A 19,890-nucleotide genomic window follows, 5' to 3' on the forward strand; every position below is an offset into this window, starting at 1 on the left:
TGTTCAGTGCCATATCCTCTATCACACCACACACTAACATGTCTTTCTTTATAACAGCCCACCACGTCTTGGGCTAGCCCTTCTGGGTATGTCTATACTGCAATGAAAAACCTTGGACTGGCTTATGCCTGCTGATCTGGGCTCGGGCTATGGGGCTGTTTTATCACAGTGTAGATTTCCGGGCTCGGGCTGGAGCCCGGGGCTCTAGGACTCTGCAAGGTGGGAGGGTCCCAGAGCTCAGGCTCCAGCCCAAGCCAGGAAGTCTACACAGCAATGAAACAGCCCTGCAGTCCAAGCCCCGTGAGCCCAAGTTGGCTGGCATGGCCAGCCATGGGTGCCTAGTGGCTGTGTAGACCTACCCTCTGTATTTCTCTTTCAGTCTTGATCCATTGGACTCTCTTACTAGCATAGTTGTTAGGACTACACTTTACATGGCCAATCCATCTGATTCTCCACTCCCTCATTTTTCATGTACGGGTGTTACTTTGAGCATGTCTTGAACATACACGTTTCTTCATGTGATCTTTCTTGTTTACACCAGTCATCCATCTCAACTATTCAGATTTCAGTTAGACCTATTTCTTCTTCATTGCCCAGCATTCAGCACCATACACTAAAACTGGACAGACCACTCTTTTATAGACTTTCCCTTTTAACCTTACTGTCACATACTGATCTCTCTCTATTTGAGTCAAGCATTTCTTATCCTCACTCTAATTTCATCCTGAATTTCCCTATTTTCCTGATTTCTGGAACCCAGATACCTGAAACTTTGCAGTTCTGGTTTTGTCGGCCCATCTAGTTTCAAGGATAATTCTTCGGTGTTCACATAATTAAAATTACATAGCATATGCTCTGCTTTTCCTCTACTTATTTTGAGCCCATGTGTCTCCAGCATCTCTCTCCATTCATCAAGATCCTCTTCTAGGCTATCTTTCTCCTCAACTGCAATCAGCATGCATCAAGGTGCCCCCTGCTATATGTTCCTTGGGAGGGTACACAGGACAAGGATAAACAAAGAGCTCAGTGCTGATCCCTGATGTGTCTTTATTTCTCACCTCCCTAACGCCCATTTTTTTTTTAAATAAACAAATACCCTTCCAGAAGGCCATCCTTTCCAACTCATGGTCTCTAGGCAAGAGTTCCCTATTGGGTTTCTGCTCTTGACTGGTTGACAAAGGTCTTGGAAACTCTATCACTATAGTGCCTAAGTGCCTTTTATGTAAAACTAATAGCAATAGTGTAGTACCTAGTGGACTTCATGGGGTCTCTGGCACTGCTCCCTTTGTCGGGGTCAAACTCTGGCGTGGGTTTTTGTCGTTTGGTGGGGAGGGGTTGAGTGTGGGAGGAGTCGGTAGAGGTTTGAGAATAAATTGGGTGTTTGAATTGTGAATGTCCACTTATGGTGGAAAGGCTTTCTCCGCAAGGAAGGTTTTCAACATAAAGATGGTCAGACAACACTGAATTGACCAGATCTCCTCTGGAAGACTCTTCTGTAGTCAGATCACCTTGCTAGAGAATGCTTTGTCCCCAGCTCTCCTACCCTTGTTCCTGGGCATTCTCACAGGGAATTGCTGCTGTTGTGATGGTTCAAAGATCAACGTTTAATCCATTAATTGCTTTGAAAATTAGGACCGAGGCCTTAGACAGGCATCAGAGGCTGATGGGAGCCAGTGGAGGGACTTGAGAATGGCTTGAGGTGTTCACAGCAGCCTGAGCCACGGATAAGGCAGACAGCTGCATTCCGCACAAGCTGGAACTTTTGTATTCTCTTCACGCTCAGTTTCAAATACAAGTTACAATAATCCAGCCTGGAAGTGATATGTTCAAGGATTACTGTGGCCAGGTCCTTGCCCTTGAGGGAGGTATGAAATTTCTTAGGAAGGTGAAAGAATGTAGTTTTGGAAACTGATACTACCCGTCATCCAAGATTAGTGGGAAGTCAAACAGGACCCAAAGCTTTGCACCACTTCACAGCACTGTGAACTACACCCCAGAGTTGTCATAGTAATATTATTATGATATGATTATGATATCATTGTGATACATCTTGTACAGGATATGTCTTGTGAGGTGTCATTGGAAAAGTTGTGATTTGCTGAACATGATTATCCTATTTGTGTGCATATATCATTTTTGTATCTGAAGTTATGAATATTGACTATGGGTCTGTATTTCAAATAAGCTTACTCCGGAAAACACCCACAGCCAGCCTTTCAGACACAACAATGAAGAAGCCAGACAGTTCTGATGGCTCATCAGCAAAGACAATGGGCTGTGGAATAGCTCAGCCTTCCTCTGGATGTTTTGGCCAGCCTGTAAGAAATGGCTGCTATGACTCTGCAAGGGCATGAGACCAGATCACATGACTCTGGACTCCATTTTGGATGCCTGTATTTTTCCACAAACTGGGCTGGGAACTGTTTTTGAAACAAAGGGTTCCTGCCACATGCTCAAGCTATATAAGTCAGGGAGTAACATCATCTGGTGTTCTTCACTCCCCCACAACTCAACATCGGAGAGAAGCTTCTGAGGAAAAAGAACTTGGAACAGTTGTGAGGATCCCAAGCTGCAAAGCAAATGCAGATTGTCCCTTAAGAATTGGCCAGTCGGAGTGAGAAATTGCTATTCATATCCAATCTTTCTAGTATCTTAGGCTTAGTTTGAGGTTTCATTTATTTACTAGGTAATCTGCTTTGATTTGTTTGCTATCACTTAAAATCTATCTTTTTATAGTTAATAAACTTTGTTTTATGTTTTATCTAAACCAGTGCATTTCGAATGAAGTATCTGGGGAAAAATCCCAACTTGGTCAACACAATCTGTGCATATCCTCTTCGCATTGAGGGAGAGGCGCACTGGGTATTAAACCCATATGCTGGCCAAATTTGACCAGGGCAGGACGGTACAGCTCTGGGGTCCTAGGCTGGGGAGCTGGTGGTTATTTTGGCTGTATCCTCTCTATTGTTGGTTCACATGCAATGGCTGGTCAGAGAGCCTGCATGTAACTGCAGCTGGGTGTGTCCCTACCTGTGTATATGCTGGTGAAAGCATAAGACCAGGAGCGGGGCTGCAGCTTGTCACAGCAGCACAGTATGAGAGGGAGCCCAGGCTGGTGGGTCAAAGGGCTTAGCCGTACCCCAGTTGCAAGCAGCACCCCGGGAGAAACCCGTCACAACCACCACTGTGTTGGAGCACTCCTTTCTCTCTCCGTGGGAAGGCTCCTTCATTTCACCCCACCACCCAAGTAAGCAGACATCTTCACACTGAGCTACAGCCCATTCAGTCAGCCAGGGAAGAACAAGTCACTCACACCATAGTCAAAGACCATAGTAGCCTGACTAACATGCATATCAAATGAGGTGGAGAGATGTTGAGACTCTACTCCTGGGAAGAGGTCACTCTTTGAAGACCAGGGCCAGCTCTTCAAATGTGCTAAGCACCTTCCTCTGAGAGTGACTGAAGACAAGGCTCCTCTCTCTTACCCTGTGGAGAACAGTGGGAGCTGATCTGTGTTCTGTCAGGCTCATAACATCTAAACAGGGATTCATAGACTCCAAGGCCATACAGGACCATTGTGATCACGTAGTTTGATCTCCTGTACAAGACAGGGCATGGAACTTCCCTGAAATAATTCCTATTTGAACTTCCAGTGATGGAAATTCCACAACCTCCCTTGGAAATCTATACCAGAACTCACTTGGTAGTTAGAAAGCTTTTTCTCTGCTATATAACCTAAATCTCCCTTACTGCAGATTAAGCCCATTACTTTCCAGAGCAATTGATCACAGCCTTAACATAGCTGAAGACTGTTACCAGGTCCCCGCTTAGTCTTCTTTTTTCAAGAGTAAACGTGCCCAGAATTTTAATCTTTCCTTCTAGGTCAGGTTTTCTGAACGATGTATAATTTTGTTGCTGTCTTCTGAACTGTCTCCAATTTGTCCACCTCTTTTCTAAAGCGTACCTCCCAGAACTGGACACAATACTCCAGCCGAAGCCTCCCCAGTTTTCTCTGTGTCTTAGATACAACACTCTTGTTAATACGTCCCAGAAGATTAGCCTTTTTCACAACTGCATCACATTGTTGACTCATACTCCGTTTGTGTTCCACTATAACCCCCAGACCCTTTTCAGCAGTACTATGATTAGTCCTCATATTGTAGCTGTGCGTTTGATTTTTTTTTCCTTCCTAAGTGAAGTACTTTGCGCTTGTCTTTACTTAATTTCATCGTGTTGAATTCAGACCATTTCTCCAATTTGTCAAGATCCTTTTGAATTCAAATCCTGTCCTCCAAAGTGCTTGGAACCCGTCCCAGCGTGGTATCATCTTCAAATGTTTATTAGTATACTCCCAACTCCATTATTCAAGTCATTAGTGGAAAATATTCAATAGTACTGAACCCAGGACAGATTCCTTTGAGACCCCATTAGATACACCCTCCCAGTTTGACAGAGACCCATTGATAACTTCTCTTCAGCAAGTTGCGCACTCACCTTATAGTAATTTCCTCTAGATAGCATTTCCCTAGTTTGTTTATGAGACTGTCATGTGAGACTGTGTTAAAAGCCTTACAAAAATCAAGATATATCCCATCTGCTGCTTCTCCCCTGACCCCGAGGCCAGTAATCCTGTCAAAGAAGGAAATTAGGGTGGTTTGGCATAATTTGTTCTTGAAAAAATCCATGCTGGCTATTCCTTTATAACCCTATTATCCTCTAGGTGCTTAAAAATTGATTATTTAATAATTTCTTCCAGTGTCTTTCCAGGAATTGAAGTTAGGCTGACTAGTCTATAATTCCCAGGTCCTATTTGTTCTCCTTTTTAAACATAGGTATGGTATTATGTTTGCTCTTCTCCAGTCTTCTGGGACCTCACCCATTCTTCGTGAGTTCTTAAAGATAATTGCTAACGGTTCTGAGATTGCCTCAGCTAGTTCCTTAAGTACCCTTGGATGAATTTCATCAGACCTTGCCAACTTGAATACATGTAATTTATCTAAATATTCTTTAACCTGTTCTTTCCCTATTTTGGCTTGCATTTCTTCCCCCTTAGTGTTAATATTAATTGTGTTGAGTCATCATTAACCTTTTTACTGAAGCAAAATAGGCATTAAATACCTCATCCTTCTTGATGTCATCAATTATTAGCTCTCCTTCCCCGCTAAGTAGAGGACTGGAATTTTCCTTTATCTTTTTCTTGCTCCTAGTGTATTTAAAAAAACCTTTTCTTATTCCCTTTTATGTCCCTTGTTAGGTGTAATTCACTTTGTGCCTTAGCCTTTCTGATTTTGTCCCTACATACTTGTATTACTCTTTTGTACTCCTTAGCAATTCATCCATTTTTTCCACTTTTGGTAGGACTCCTTTTTGAATTTCAGGTCATTAAAGAGCTGATCGCGCCATATTGGCCTCTTTCTATTCTTTCCATCTTTCCTATGCATCGGGATAATGTGCAGTTGTATCTTTAATATTGCCTCCTTGGGAAACTGCCCGTTGTCCTGAATGCCTGTTTCCCTTAGATTTTCTTCCCGTGGGACCTTACCTATCCCTTCTCTGAGTTTGTTAAAGTCTCCATAATTGTTCTTATTCTGCTGTCTCATTCCTTGCTTTCCTCAGAAGCATGGAATCTGTAATTTCATGATCACTTTGACTCAAATTGCCAAATTCAAGTCTAAAATGGCATTCCCCTTGTTTACTTCCTTCATTTTCTGAAATAAAAAGTTGTCCCCATCACATTCCAAGAACTTACTGAAAATCTTGTGTTTTGCCATATTACATTTCCAACAGATGTCTGGATAGTTAAAGTCCTTCATTATTACTGAGGTCAGTCCAAACCTTCCTAAACTATGGGAATGTTCAGAATCTGAACCTGAAATCAGACACAATTTTTTGCAGAGAAGTTGGCATATTTTTATTGTGGGTGAAACCAGAATGCCAGATCCAGTTATAATGAATATCTATGTATATTTCAGTGTTGTAGCCGTTTTGGTCCCAGGATATGAGAGAGACGGGGAGGGTGAGGAAATATCTTTTATTGGACCAACTTCTGTTGGGGAAAAGGACTAGCTTTGTGAGCTTCTGTATACAACCAGTATATCGGCTATACAACCAGTTACGGGTTAATGCATATTTTTAATTACAAAGGTTATATATAGTATCTCTGAATGTGATAATGGGGCACACAGGCCACAGAAATCAGTCAGCTCACCCTTAAATACCTCCTTGCTGCATAGATGCTGGAACTGGAGGTGCTGATGCACCCCCTGGCTTGAAGTGGGTTCCATTATATCCAGGGTTTACAGTTTGCTTCAATGGCTCTCGGCACCCCCACTATAAACATTGCTCCAGCACCCCTGCCTTGCTCTGACCAGTGGAGCACGTGGCCATGTTAGTGACAGGTGGCTACAGAGGGAGAATCAGAGAAGTCATTATGGGTTCCCATCATCCTTTTTTTCCCCTTATTTGTGCCTGACACTGTCTATCAGTTTTGAAATCTTGAAATTCATCTTTGTGAATAGAAAAAGGAGTCTGTGTTTGTCTTAGTGATTCATCAGATAGGAAATTCATTTTGAGCCCTGAAAGACATCTCTGGTTGTTTAATCTCTCTGGCTGATATTATAATACAGCTATAGGAAGAGTGAAAAGACACTGTTTACATGTTCTATCTAATTTTGCTCTGAACAAAATGCTGTACCAGTGCGTCAAGGCGTCCTATAGAAAAGAACCTATAAATTAGTACTTCTGTATTTAACAGATAGCTATTGTGTGCTAAATATAGAAGAAATCACTTGTTTTACTGCAATGAAAGTTCTTTTTAGCCAGTCTAGTCAGATACTCACATTAGTTTGAAGGTGAACAAACGTATAATTCATTCCTGGTGGCCACTGGTTTCCAGGGACATTACACCAAGGATGACTTTAACCCCACGTCAGTCTAACTGCCATTAATTGGTCAGTGTTTGCAGAAGAGCTTTGAGGGGGGGAAACTGATGAGTAAGACTATAAGGATTGCCGTATTGGACCAAATCAATGTTCATTTTCTGACTTGGTGCTGACTCAGTTCCTCTGTAGGTCCACTGCCCCACAATTATTAGCTCTTGAGTAGTGATGGGTGAGCTGCAAAAGGGTTGGCATTTGCCTTTGATTCAAATGACTATCCAACGAGTTTAGGGCCTGATCTTGCAAGGTGGCAAAGCTGTGAGATGCTGGGCACCTTCAGCTCCCATTGACCTCACCGGGAGTAGAGGGGTCCCAGCAGTTCACAAGATCAGGCCATTAGGACCCAATCCTACAAATACTTTCTACTGAGCATAGTGCTTTTGACTGTGGTCAGACTAACGTGAACATGACTCCTCATGGTAGCAAGCAGTATGCTCATTAGCATTTGTAAGATTGGGCTCTTTGCTTGCAAAATTCAGCTTTTATGAGATTGCTGGTTCTGGCCAGATCTGGGCTGAGTGAGCAGTCTGTACTTTGGATTGTGGTTCCTTGAGTTTTTGCAGTCTTCAGTGCATAACCCTCCAGAGTTTGTTCCTTGCAATTTTTTATTTTTTTTTAAATTGTGCTTATTAAGAAACCTACTCTGTCCAGTTCAGTGAAGTTACATACTTCATCTAAGTTTTAACAAAAGGGTGGCAGGTACATGATGAACAGGCTGTTGAAGGCAGCTGCTGTGCTAAAGATTCTCCCTCCAACACAGAGTCTATTTCTGGAGTGGCTAACCTATTATCTGATTATGGAAGCTTGTGTGTATCAGAGTTTGTCCATCAGGAAAATATATTACACACCCTTCTTTGCTATTGAAACCATCCATCACAGCATGCCCCAAATGGTCTATCATGCTGTTGTCTAGTAAAAGTCTCCCATCGGAGACAGGTCCTGTTCAGATGTCTGTCCCAGATGTCTGCAAATGTGATTTCAGCTATAACTCTGAGAACATTTAGATGGAATTTATGATTTAATGCCCCGCTGAGCTGCATTGACTGACTCCATCTCCCACCTTTATAAATAATATTGAGCCTCCTTTCCTGAATTCTTTGGTCAAGTCCCTTATTTTATTTTTTTATTCTGAAATACATCGTGTGCAAAACCACTCAAAAGATATTAGTGAGTCTGAGTAGATTTAATACAAAAAAGCATTTCGTAGAGTAATACATAGGCTGAGCGTGCTCCCATTGATGCCAATGGGAGACAACATAGTTCAGCAAATAGGACACCGGCTGGGAGTTGAGAGACCTGAGTTCTGTTCCTGGCTCTACCAGTGACCCTGGGCAGGTCATGTCATCTGTGTGTGCCTCAGTTTCCTCATCTGTAAAATAGGGGTAATGTGTCCAATCCGATGCCCCTTGAAATCCCTAGAACTACTCCCATTGGCTTGAATGCACATTGGATCAGGCCCACTGATACTTCCCTTCCTTTGAAGAGCAACGTGAGAGCTACAGGTGAAAAGTGCTACGTGAGACCAACTATGATTATTTCACCACTGACCGAAATGGGAGCAAGAGCAAACTCTCAGAGAAACAGGGAGGTAGCAAGTCATTCAGCTCATGCTCCAGGCTTGGTTCTGTTTTTTAAATAAAATAAAAAATGAGCCTCTGATCTTGGAAAGGGCTCAGTGCCCTGGAATCCTGTCAGGCCCAAGTATTGCAAGACCCTGAGCGCTCAGCTCCCCAATGAAGTCCATGGGACTTGAGGGATTTTGACCGCTACAGAAGGCCCTCAAAACCTGTCAGGATCCAAACTGGCTGCAGAAGGAGTTGAGGGTGGTCAGCATGTTGCAGGCTTGAACCCTGGGAGATCATTTTAGGTTATTCCTGGTCATCCCAACCCTGAACAAGGGCCACGGATTTGCCTCTATTTTGATTCTTTTAGGAGTGGGTAAGGGGATCTAATGATATTCCTAGGAAAAAACTAGTATCCAAAAACTTTCGTTTCCTTGTTTTTTACACATCTGTGCTCCCCTCTGTCCCCAGCTACAGTGAAGAGCTTGATATGCTCTGACAAAGAACTATTGATAGCGTGCTTGTGTGAATTGGCCCGGCGCTGGTCACAGCCAACTTCTGTGAGACCTACTGCCCCCGCTTTACAATACGCTCCAGTGTCCTAAGCCATTTGTGAAAGGTCAGAAATGAACAGAGAAATGGACTGGAGTCAAAACCATGTAGTCCTATAAATATCAGTCATAGTCAAAGGCAGTTTATTCCACTTGCTCCCTGTCTCTTGCTCTGTGGGTGTGGGTGTGTGCGTCTTGCTCGGTTGTGCTCTCCCAGATGCGACACTGTGCTTCTGACTGTGAAGTTCTAAAAGAACAGCGCGTATACTTCGGCTTGGACTTTAGCTTTCCACATATGGAATAACCCTTGGACCCTCTGTCAGCAGCGTGAGAGCCGGTTTTAGGTTTGGCAGCCCTGAGTCTGAGAATTACGCAGGCTCAGATGTTATGTTTTATTTCACTGGTTTTTCTTTACCTGTAAATAACACGTTTGTTACAGTTAAAGAAATAGCTTCAGTGACAGACAATTTGTACTGGGGCTCTTGAGGATTCTTCTGTTTGCTGGACCTGAACTAACATTTGCCTTCACAATGACTTTAGCAGCTAAACTAGAAGACATTGAAGTTACGCTGGAACACCTGCTAATGGATGTGTTTGTAAGTAAACCACAATTTCCTATTCAAAGTGAGATGCTAATAATCCGAAAAGAGACATCAAATTTAATAGTACATTAAAGTGTTTCATTGACCTCTTACCCCTTTAGGTTTCCTGATCAACGGTATGTCCAGCAATATCCCGAATGCTATGGAACAGCAATGTCTTTTGTTCCAAGTGATAATATATAAAACAAGAAAAGTCTGACCCGGAGGCAGGATATATTTTGCACTTGTTTTGTAAAATATGCACAATTGAGAGATGGCTTTGGACTTAATAGCTCTAGGAATATTTTGTACAGTGACAGAGCATTTAGACAATGTACCCCTCAGCATCAAGTGCCATTGTCTTTAGCATTTTGATAACTGTTAAATCATAGACCTTGATCTTGGGTTTTTGTTTTGCTTTTAAAATAGATGAACGAGCCAACAAAGTACGTTATGTTTTCAAGAAAATCATACCTGTGTCTGATCTCTGCTACTGTACACTGGTGTAAATCTGGAGTTTCTCCCTTGCAATCATCAAGGCTCCTATTCTAAAAGTAATGGAGCTACTTTGGATTTACTCTAGGGCAGTGGTTTTCAACCTGTGGTCCACGGACCCTGGGGGTCCGCAGGCTATAGCTAACATTTCCAAAGGGCTCCGTGCCTTCACTTGAAATTTATTAGGGGTCTGCAAATGACAAAAGGTTGAAAACCACTGCACTAGAGCAGCTGACATTAAAATCCCATAATCATTTTAAAGAATTTGTTTTTAAAAATAACAAAACATTTTAAACAAGATTTCTCACGACTTTTCTTGAATAGCAACATATTTTGAGTAATGTGCAAAGTATAACATTTCTGGTTGTTGTGTATTAAGATTGTAAAACACTGTTCAAAGGAGAGGATTCTGCTTTCATCTCTCACGCAAACAGCATTCGGAAGGAATCTCTGTGCACCAGAAGGGGTTGTGGACAAGTCAGTTTTCCTTGGAATGTTGCAGTCACTTTAAATATTTGGGGGCACGATACATTTCAGCATACTCATAATTCTGAATCATTTCATCAGGTTAGTTCTAGTGCTACTGAAAGGTTCTGGATTGACTGACCTAGAGACTGAAGTCCCTGATCAGCAGATTTAATTAAACAATGCAGGGGACTGGACGAGGTGACCTCTCGAGATCCCTTCAAGTCCTGTGATTCTATGGACATTTACTGTACCGAGGTACTTTACATTGTGGTACTTGCAGTATTTCCTGTCATTAGAATGGGAAATACTATGGTCAATTTAACAGTTGCCAAGAATGTCCAGTTTTTAATCCCATGTTTGTCCAGTCACACCTGAGCAACAGTGCAAGTTTCCTACGCCGCCCTGCAACCATGCTTCACCCCGAACTCAACCGATTGCCTCTGGCACTGAGAGCAATCCACTCTCTGTTCCCATTCAGTCCTAATCTTGTGGCTGGGTAGTGACAGCTTTTTCAGTTTGAACCAAGTCCGTTTTTATTTTCTACCCACTTGACCATTCAGTCTCTTTCTGCAGCATTATTATGACAACGTGTGGGGGAAAAGTTAAAATAGTCCAAATAAAATACAGGTCAGATTCTCAGTAAGTGTAAATTGGCATAGCCCCTTACATACACAAAACAAAATCCCCAACTACATTAACAGAATTGGGGATGGAGCTTTTTGGATTGTGCCTAAGTGCCAACTTTCCAAGTTAGGTGCTAAGTATCCTCAGTCCTCTTGAACTCAATGGGAGTCAAGAAAGCTCAGCAACATTTGGCACCTTGCAGGACTGGGCCCTAAGGGCATGCTGGGTCCAAGTCTTTTTATAGTCATTTTCCACTTGTCTTTCAGAATCACTGTAATAGTGGATGCTGCTCTGGGTAAAGATCCCTAGAATGGACAGATGGTCTTAGCCACAAAGTTCAGATCTGGATCTAAATGCCCTTGTGTTCTGATATGGGGGGTTGGTTGGGAACCATTTCCAAATTAGAAATCAAAAGGTTCCTCAGCACCAGTCAGTGCCAGATTATCATCTTTCTAGACATCAGTCTATCGACATTCTCATGTTGACCTCTACTGGCACCTGATAATGTCACTTGTCTTTTGCTGGTGACATCATCTGTCTATCATCTGCCCTGTCAGCAAAAGAGAGGCTCTGATTTGTTTGTTTTTCTTTTTATTGACTAGAAGGAGTAGGAATATTGATGCAAGTAAGGGTAGCACTGGGGGAGAGGTTGGGTGAATAAGTGGTTTTGTATTTAGCTCTGGGTGTGATGAGATTAGTGCTCATTCTTATTCCTTCTGGTGGTAAATTCTATAGTCTTAGTCTGGCCTCTCTGAAGAATCCATATTCCATACCCATGAATCCCCCTCCCCCGCACTGATCAACATTTTCATTCTCCCAGTAGAAGGTAGCTGTCAGATGGAGATGCAAAGAGCTGGTTTGTCAAGTAGATTTAGGACCAATCCTATGTATGTGTAACCCACAACAGCTCAGTATGGTGCTCTCTCTCCCTCTGGTGGTAGATTGGCCCCATATAGAAAATAATGAGCCCAGGCCTGGCTAAGAAAGGTGGATACCCTAACTCAGGCATAAAAGGCTTGTGCTTTAAAATGCTGAGGTCATATAATCATAGAAGATTAGGGTTGGAAGAGACCTCAGGAGGTCATCCAGTCCAACCCCCTACTCAAAGCGGGAGCAACCCCAACTAAATCATCCAGCCGGGCTTTGTCAAGCCAGACCTTAAAAACTCGAAGGATGGAGATTCCACCACCTCCCTAGGTAACTCATTCCATTGCTTCACCACCCTCCTAGTGAAATAGTTTTTCCTAATATCCAACCAAGACCTCCCCATCTGCAACTTGAGACTATTGCTCCTTGTTCTGTCATCTGCAGCCACTGAGAACAGCCTACCTCCATCCTCTTTGGAACCCCCCTTCAGGTAGTTGAAGGCTGCTATCAAATCCCCCCTCACTCTTCTTGTCTGCAGACTAAATAAGCCCAGTTCCCTCAGCCTCTCCTCGTAAGTCACATGCCCCAGCCCCCTAATCATTTTCGTTGTCCTCCGCTGGACTCTCTCTCCAATTTGTCCACATCCCTTCTGTAGTGGGGGGCCTAGGTTCAATCCTTGTGGCTGATGACCTACCCAGTGTAACACATTGCTTTGAAAGTCAGGATGGTGACCCTGACCTAGACTCTGTGCTCAGTGGAGAACCACTGCATAGAATGGCAAATCAGGACAGTGTCATCCCATTAAGCAGCAAAGCTGTTGTGTTCTGAACTAGTTGTAAGCTTCATCTCTAGACATAGCGACTTGCCATAATTAAGCCTAGATGTTACAAATGTGGAGTCATTTTGCCTGATAGGGTCAGGCACAATCTTCTAACCAAACTCCAGTGAAGTGCTACTTGCATCTTGTATGTTGGCTTGCCATGCACTGTGGCTGTGCTTGTCTTCGTTTGCTTTAAATTATCTTTTCATTAGGGCTGATGAAGAGCCTCTGAGACAGGAGACAGAAAAGCTGACGTGAAATTCAAAATGAAGCATGGACAGAACATGAAGCACATCCCGTTGTAATAGATCATTCTAGTGGCCAAGTTGATATAGAGTCATTTGCATATTACCTAGCACTGCCCATACCAGAGTAACTGAAGTGAGCTGTAGGCAGACAGTTCCACCATCAGGTAAAATAAACCACTTGGGAATGATCCGAAAGAACGTTCCAAACCATACATCTTTATTAACATCAGTTTTATAGCTTCAAGCGCGAGGTGTTTTATCCCTGCTGCTGTTTCAATCCTCTTGTGCCCTCCATTGCTCCAAACCAAGAGGTTGCTTACAAGACTGGGTAACTGTAGCGTATGATGCTGGAGTGTTAAAATTCCACCTTCCCTATGTCAAAGGATTGTCCTTGTTTCTTTTTCTTTCCTTTTCTGGAACTTAGTGTCATTTCAACAAAACGTACCTCGTAGGGCAGTAAAACCCCCTCCCAGGCAAGTGGAATTTGAAAGCTCCAGGAATGCATATCTCATCGCACAAATGAGCGCTCATTCCAATTTTATCATAGGGTGGAACAAGGAAACAGCAGACAGAAAATAAGAAGCAGTCTGTGGGGATCTAAACATGAGTCCAGTCCTTGCTCAGGCAAACTCCCCATTGACTGTGATTGACTTCAGCAAAGACTACAGGATTTGGCCCATTGTCACTTACTGGTCCTGGCGGTTCAGCTCAGCCTGAAGCATGTTCTTCTCACTTAAGTACTCTTTATGCTATTAATACTGGCCTATCAGTTAGAGGACACCAGAATAAAAGTCCTGAATAACAGGAATTGGGGTCTTTTGGGTCACCTCAGCGTAAATCTGGAGGAACTCCACATGAGTGGCTTAACGGAGTTTTGCAGGATAGAAGCTAGGGTGGGATTTGGCACAAGTTGTGTTTCGTACTTCCCCCATAAAGCTAATATTCCACTTGAATATGATTTTTGAGAGGCTAAAAATTTGCATCCGCCTCACATTTGCCACAGCTTCCTCCCAGCACATAATGTACTTGTTATGTTGTCATTCTACTATCTCAAAAGCAGCTGTTCCCATATTGACACTTCCTTTCCCTTCTTACTAAAGGGCACTGGAGAGCTTTGTTGGCTTCTGTGGCTTCTGTGAGAGGAGATGAAAGGGAAACATCAGACATGACATTTCCTAATTAGCTGTCAGCACTAGTGGGCTTCCTAGGAGCTACTTGTTGAGAGGAGACTCTGCTGTGTTTGCAAGCCCAAACCAACGATTCACAGACAGGAACGGGCCAAAACTAAGGACACACATCTGAGACTAGGTCATTGGCTATTTCAGAAGGCTTTAATAGATCCAGGAAGTCTGGGGACCAGGGGAGAAGTACTGGTGGTGTGACACAACTTATCCAGGACACACATGCATGTTAAGGGGGTCATCGCTAGGTATCTGGGGGGCTGTGCGTGTTTAAACCTGTTGGTCACCAGTACTGGAGCCATTGCCCCAGAATGTCATCTTCTCCAACAAAACCAGAAGCAAAAAAGGTAAAGAGGGAATAACCCAGATGAAAAAGGGAGTTCAAAAGAGTCAGCAATGCAATGGCCTGAGAAATAAGGCTTTGTACCGAGCCTGGAAGGCAGTGTAGCAGAATTCTGATGGGTATATTCTGAGCAAGGATCCTTGAGCTAAGAATGTTGAATTCCCATCCCAATCCAGATAGAACCTCAGAGTGGATCAAAAAAACACCTGACTGATTCCTGTTGCCTTGTGGGGGACTCAGTCATCAACCAAGCACAAAGCCGAATATCCAATCTATAGTGCATTTCCCTTCCTAACTGCCAACCTTTCCAAAATCACCAGCCCTAATGCTCCCTCCCTGTACACCAAGTATACCAGAAAGACCAGGGTTGAGGTGGGGAATAATGATGACCCCTGTGTCTAGATGCAAGCCAGCCTGTCCCAAGATAAAATGGGACCTTCTGCTGGAAGTGATGGGGCTGCTGGCACGTGCCTAATTCCAGAGTTCCATATACCCAGGTACCAACACAGTTAACATAATAACAAGGAAAAGAAATTTCATGTACTTTATTAATACCAGCATTTATGTAGGGGAAAACAAAGGCTTGGCTACCTGTTATGGCCGAATGGCTACGTTCCTTATTATTCACTCTTCTTCCAGGTAATGTGCAGCAAGTAGAAAAGGGTCTAAGCCAAACTCTCACACCCAATTAGGTCTCCAGTTGCTGTCTTTATAGTAGGCAGGACGCAACCCCCAAATCGGAAGACAGCCGAACATATTGGGGGTTCCATAAATCAACATCTGAAGCCCAAATCTTCAGGGAATGCCGATTTGCTGTTTGGAATCGGTCCATTGCAGAGATACAAACCAAGATCTAGAATTTGAGGTCAGGCCCATTTCGGACCAGTACCTCTGTGGTCCATCAGCAGCAACTGCACCAAGTGAGCCCAAAGGAAGCCTGACTCTGGTTACACTGACAGGAGCTGTGCTGAGCTTTTAGTGTATGTGTGGGGTGGGGGGGAAATCACTCTCTGCTGATTGTTTCTTACAGTCACTATTGCTGATCTGAAACACTTGGAAAATATCCCCCCAGTCCATGCAAGGGCTGCCCACAATTGCAATCCCCCATGAAGGACTGTGGGATCTCCCTCCATCTGCGCTGGGGGATACATACACCAAAGGGTTGTGGGCGGGGGGTAGGATTCCCTATTATACAGTCGCTTGGAGTGAGCTGGATAGTACTGGGGGGAGCAGGCTGCACTGCTCAGGAAAGGACTGTGCCACTCTGACACAATTGTAGACCATGCCTACATGCAGAGGTGCTGGGGGTGCGGCAGCACCTCCTGGCTTAAAGTGGTTTCCATACTATACAGGGTTTGCAGTTTTGTTCAATGGCTCCCAGCACCCTGAATATAAAAATTGTTCCAGCACCATGACCTACATGCTTTGGCCTTTGCAGTCTGAAGTACCAAGACAGAGACAGTGTCTCTTTTGTGTCTTGTACAGCAATGAGCAAGCTTAACGAATTCATATAATAGGCACTTCATTAATAAAATAGAGATGTCAACGCAAGGCAACCATAACACTGATACCTATCTCTTCTACAGTGCTTTTCACTGGCAGATCTCAAAGCGCTTTACAAAGGAGGTCAGTACCACTTTACAGATGGGGAAACTGAGGCACAAAGCGAGGAAGAAATATGCCCCAGGTCACCCAACAGGCCGGTGGCTGAGCCAGGCATAAAACACAAGTCTCCTGAGTCCTACGCCAGTGCTGTATTCGCTAGGCCACTATTCTTGGCCTGGGCATACCCAAAAGCATCCCCAACATGTCACATAGAGCCCGTGTTCCAGCAGCAAAGTGTATCAAGTAGATAGTGTTTGCAATCAATACTATAAATAAGAGTGTTTATTTTCTCATTGTTGGTGCAATTACATGGTTTATATTGTACTCTGCCACTTCATAAACACAGGCAATCAATACCCGTTATCAAAATCCGTACTCGGTGACAGCACACGAAGGGGAAGGCTGCCGGAAGAAGATTGTGATGGAAGTGCCTAGAAAACAAATCCACAAAGCAAACCCCAGGCGTGGTGGGCTCCTTCCCTGCTTTAGTCACGCAAACCTTCTCTTACCTGCTATTAAGCCTCTGTTACCTGGAGATTACATTGCTCTTAATAACAAATGCAATAATAAGGCATTATCAAAATGTAAAGTGATTAACCTAGGTAGCGGCAGTAAATCGCCTGGTTTAGCTGAGCTGCCGGGACTTGCTAATGGAAGAGTGAGCAGCTAGTTTGTACTTTGAGCAGTCACAAATCATGCATAATGTAAGAGAGCAACTGCTAACGTCACCCCCTATAGAATAGCTGATATTCTCATTTCTTTATTTATCAGCGGAATCAGATCTTTGAAGCAGCCCCTAATGAGATTCCCTTTGGCATTAACAGCATCCTCCAGTTCACCCTCAGCATCCACTGCCCGTTTTTTAAGCAACAGAATAAGGACTCATTTAAGGTCTGACCTAGCACCATTGAAGTCAATGGGAGTTTTATCATTGGACAGAATGGGAGCAGAAACAGGCCCTTAGTTGTTGAATTGCTGTGGGAGTTGAGATTGCTCAGCACTTCCGAGCAGCTTGCAGGATTGGGTTCTCAGGGATACTATTAAGTAGATTTGGGGGCGGGGGACAGAGGAGAAAGTATTATTTAAAGGAGCTTTTATAAAACCTGTTATGAATAAAAAATATATATATTTTAAGAGCCAAATAGAAAATGCCAGAAAAGAGCTGGGGAGAAAGGAGTGTGGATTTATTTTATAAATTTCCTACAGTGATGGAAACTCCAAAACAGGGGCCAGTTCTCCAGTGTATTCTTCTCCCCTTCAGCCAGTTTGGATCTGACCATTTAGGGAGTCCCATGTTTGACCAAGCTCAAACTGGGTGTCACTGGGAGAGGTTACGCTATGGGGGGCAGAATTTGACCTACCACTAGCCTTGTGCTACTGCAGGAAAACCAGAAAGTGAAACTGTGCAGTGTCGGATGACTTGTCTGAGCCGAGTGAAAGGCGCAAAGTAGAAAGTGTGACTGTAGCACTGTGAATTAGATTAAAGTATTTAATGATTTAAGGTGTTATTAGTAGCACAAGGAACAGTGAGAGTAATTAACCACTGGAACTTACGAGAGATGTGGTGGATTCTCCAGCACTTGACGTCTACCGGAATGAAGACTGGATCTCATTCCCAAAAGAGATTCTGTAGCTCAAACAGAAGTTATGGGCTTACAAAAATTACTAGGGGAGGTTCTTTGGGCTGTGATGCGGGAGATCAGACTAGATGAGTATGGTGGTCTCTTCTGGCCTTAAAAGCTATGAAGGTTAAAGCATAATTAAATACCCGTCTTCATTTTATTTTGACAGTGTTGACAATGCCCCTCCAAATTTGTACAAATGAAGTTTTTACTTTATTAGGAGAAAGGTACCCATCATCCTCTACTTACAGGCTCCCAACAGTAAAATGCTATCTCATTTAATAGCCTCATTTTTGTGGGGGTGGGAGGGCCCTTTTAAATTCTCCTAAAAACTCTCAGGATGCCTCTATTTCTCTGCTCTCTCAAATGACCTTCTGTCATGGCTGCCTTCCTTCTGACCACGTGGCTTCTCTTGAGCAACGTCACTCCCCTACTTTCCTGCAGTTTAAGATTTTTTTTTAACAAGTGTTACTTTAATTGAAGAAAGAAAGAAACTTACAAAGCATATGAAGGATGAAAGAAAATAAATATTCAGTGTTGTTTGACATAGTCCATATGTCACTTAGCTGTTATACAGTCCTATTTAGAGCCCAAACCTGATAAATTCTGAGTACCTCCTATGGATGCTCAGCATCTCATAGCTCATACTGAAGTCAATGAGAGTTGAGCATTCTCAGCACCATGCAGAATCAACCTCCTAATACCTTTGGACCCAATGCTGAGCACCTGCATCTCTCCTTGGAGTCATGGGTGCTCAGCATCTGGCCACTGACAAAAACTACACTCTGGTAATGTCCCAGGTAATGCATTACTACGCCTGTAAGTGTCGCATCCAGCTTCTGCAGCCTGGCCATGATGTGGGAACGTAGCATTGCTGCCAAATATCTCATCTTTAATCTATGTAAAGGCCAAAGGCCACTCCCTGTTCCCCTGATGCTGTGGCAATGGCATGTCTCCCGGGCACTTGTGTCAGACAACTTCCCTCCCTGATTCATTACTGGCTCTCTGACGTACGTGGGAAAGTTAATAAAACTAAATTATTCTTAACTTTTATTATACAAACCAGGGGTTAAGTATGTACAAGAAAGCTCTAGGGTATTGGGGAACCGAGATTGACCTACAGACTGTAAAACAGAAGGAAAACTACTATATATACACAAGAAAAATTCTTCAGCTAGAACACACACAACAACTAATTCCTATTGCTATCAAGAAGTTTGGCCCATGGCCTCTCACCAAAACACAGCCTCTGGCTAGCTTGTTAGGCACTCTGGGGAATTTCCCTTGCTCACTTCCGTAGGATCTATTCCTGTACCATTGTGAATGCCTCTTGTGGGCACTCACCTCCACTGAAGTCACACCTTGCAGGATTGGGCCAGCAGGAAGGAGAGGTTCAGTTTAGGGCTCCATTTTGGGATTATGCTTTTTTTTACCCTCCCCTTTCTCAGCAAATCAAAGCAACTGAAACCCTGTCAGCCCAGCTGCAAACTCTCAAGCACTCAACTAAAAGATCCTGAAAGTGTCCATCCTTAGTTTGCCTTGCACATGGCACAACAGACCTCTCCTGCTCTATACTGTTGAGCTATCTGACATACTCATACAGGCCCCATCCCCCTAGTACCTGAGCACTTTACAATCTTAAATACATTTATCACCACCACAACCCTGCGGGGGAGGGAGGTGCCGTTATCCCTCATGTTACCGGTGGGAAACTGGGGCACAAAGAGGCCAAGTGACTTGGCAAGGGTCACACAGGAAGCCTGTGACAGAGCAGGGACTTGAACCCAGGTCACCAGCTAGTCCCCTAACCACTGGACCATCCTTTCTCTCTTCCTGCATATGGCAGATAACAGCACAGTCCTGTGGTGTTTTGTGTAAAGAAGAACCTGCTTCCCCTTTCTTCTGTGTCCTAACATTGGTCCTTCCAGTCCTGTGTCCCATCTGGGCCTCTGCTTAATGCTTTAGAGTACAGATGAGCCTGGATG

General features: G+C 43.6%; 1 protein-coding gene across 3 annotated transcripts in view; it reads left to right on the top strand.

The window, feature by feature from the left end:
- FRMD4A (FERM domain containing 4A) overlaps positions 1 to 19,890 on the top strand; it is a 557,138-nt gene that overhangs the window by 235,328 nt on the left and 301,920 nt on the right. The window contains exon 1 of one of the 3 annotated variants that reach the window (XM_048836548.2): positions 9,240 to 9,647. The exons of the other annotated variants lie outside the window; for them this stretch is intronic. Within the exon in view, the coding sequence (XP_048692505.2) occupies positions 9,582 to 9,647 (66 nt within the window). The 5' untranslated portion in view covers positions 9,240 to 9,581. Of the gene's footprint in view, positions 1 to 9,239; positions 9,648 to 19,890 lie in introns of those variants that run through there. 3 annotated transcript variants of the gene reach the window in all.

This window comes from Caretta caretta, chromosome 1 (genome assembly GCF_965140235.1).
Source record: "Caretta caretta isolate rCarCar2 chromosome 1, rCarCar1.hap1, whole genome shotgun sequence".
Taxonomy (NCBI): domain Eukaryota; kingdom Metazoa; phylum Chordata; order Testudines; family Cheloniidae; genus Caretta; species Caretta caretta.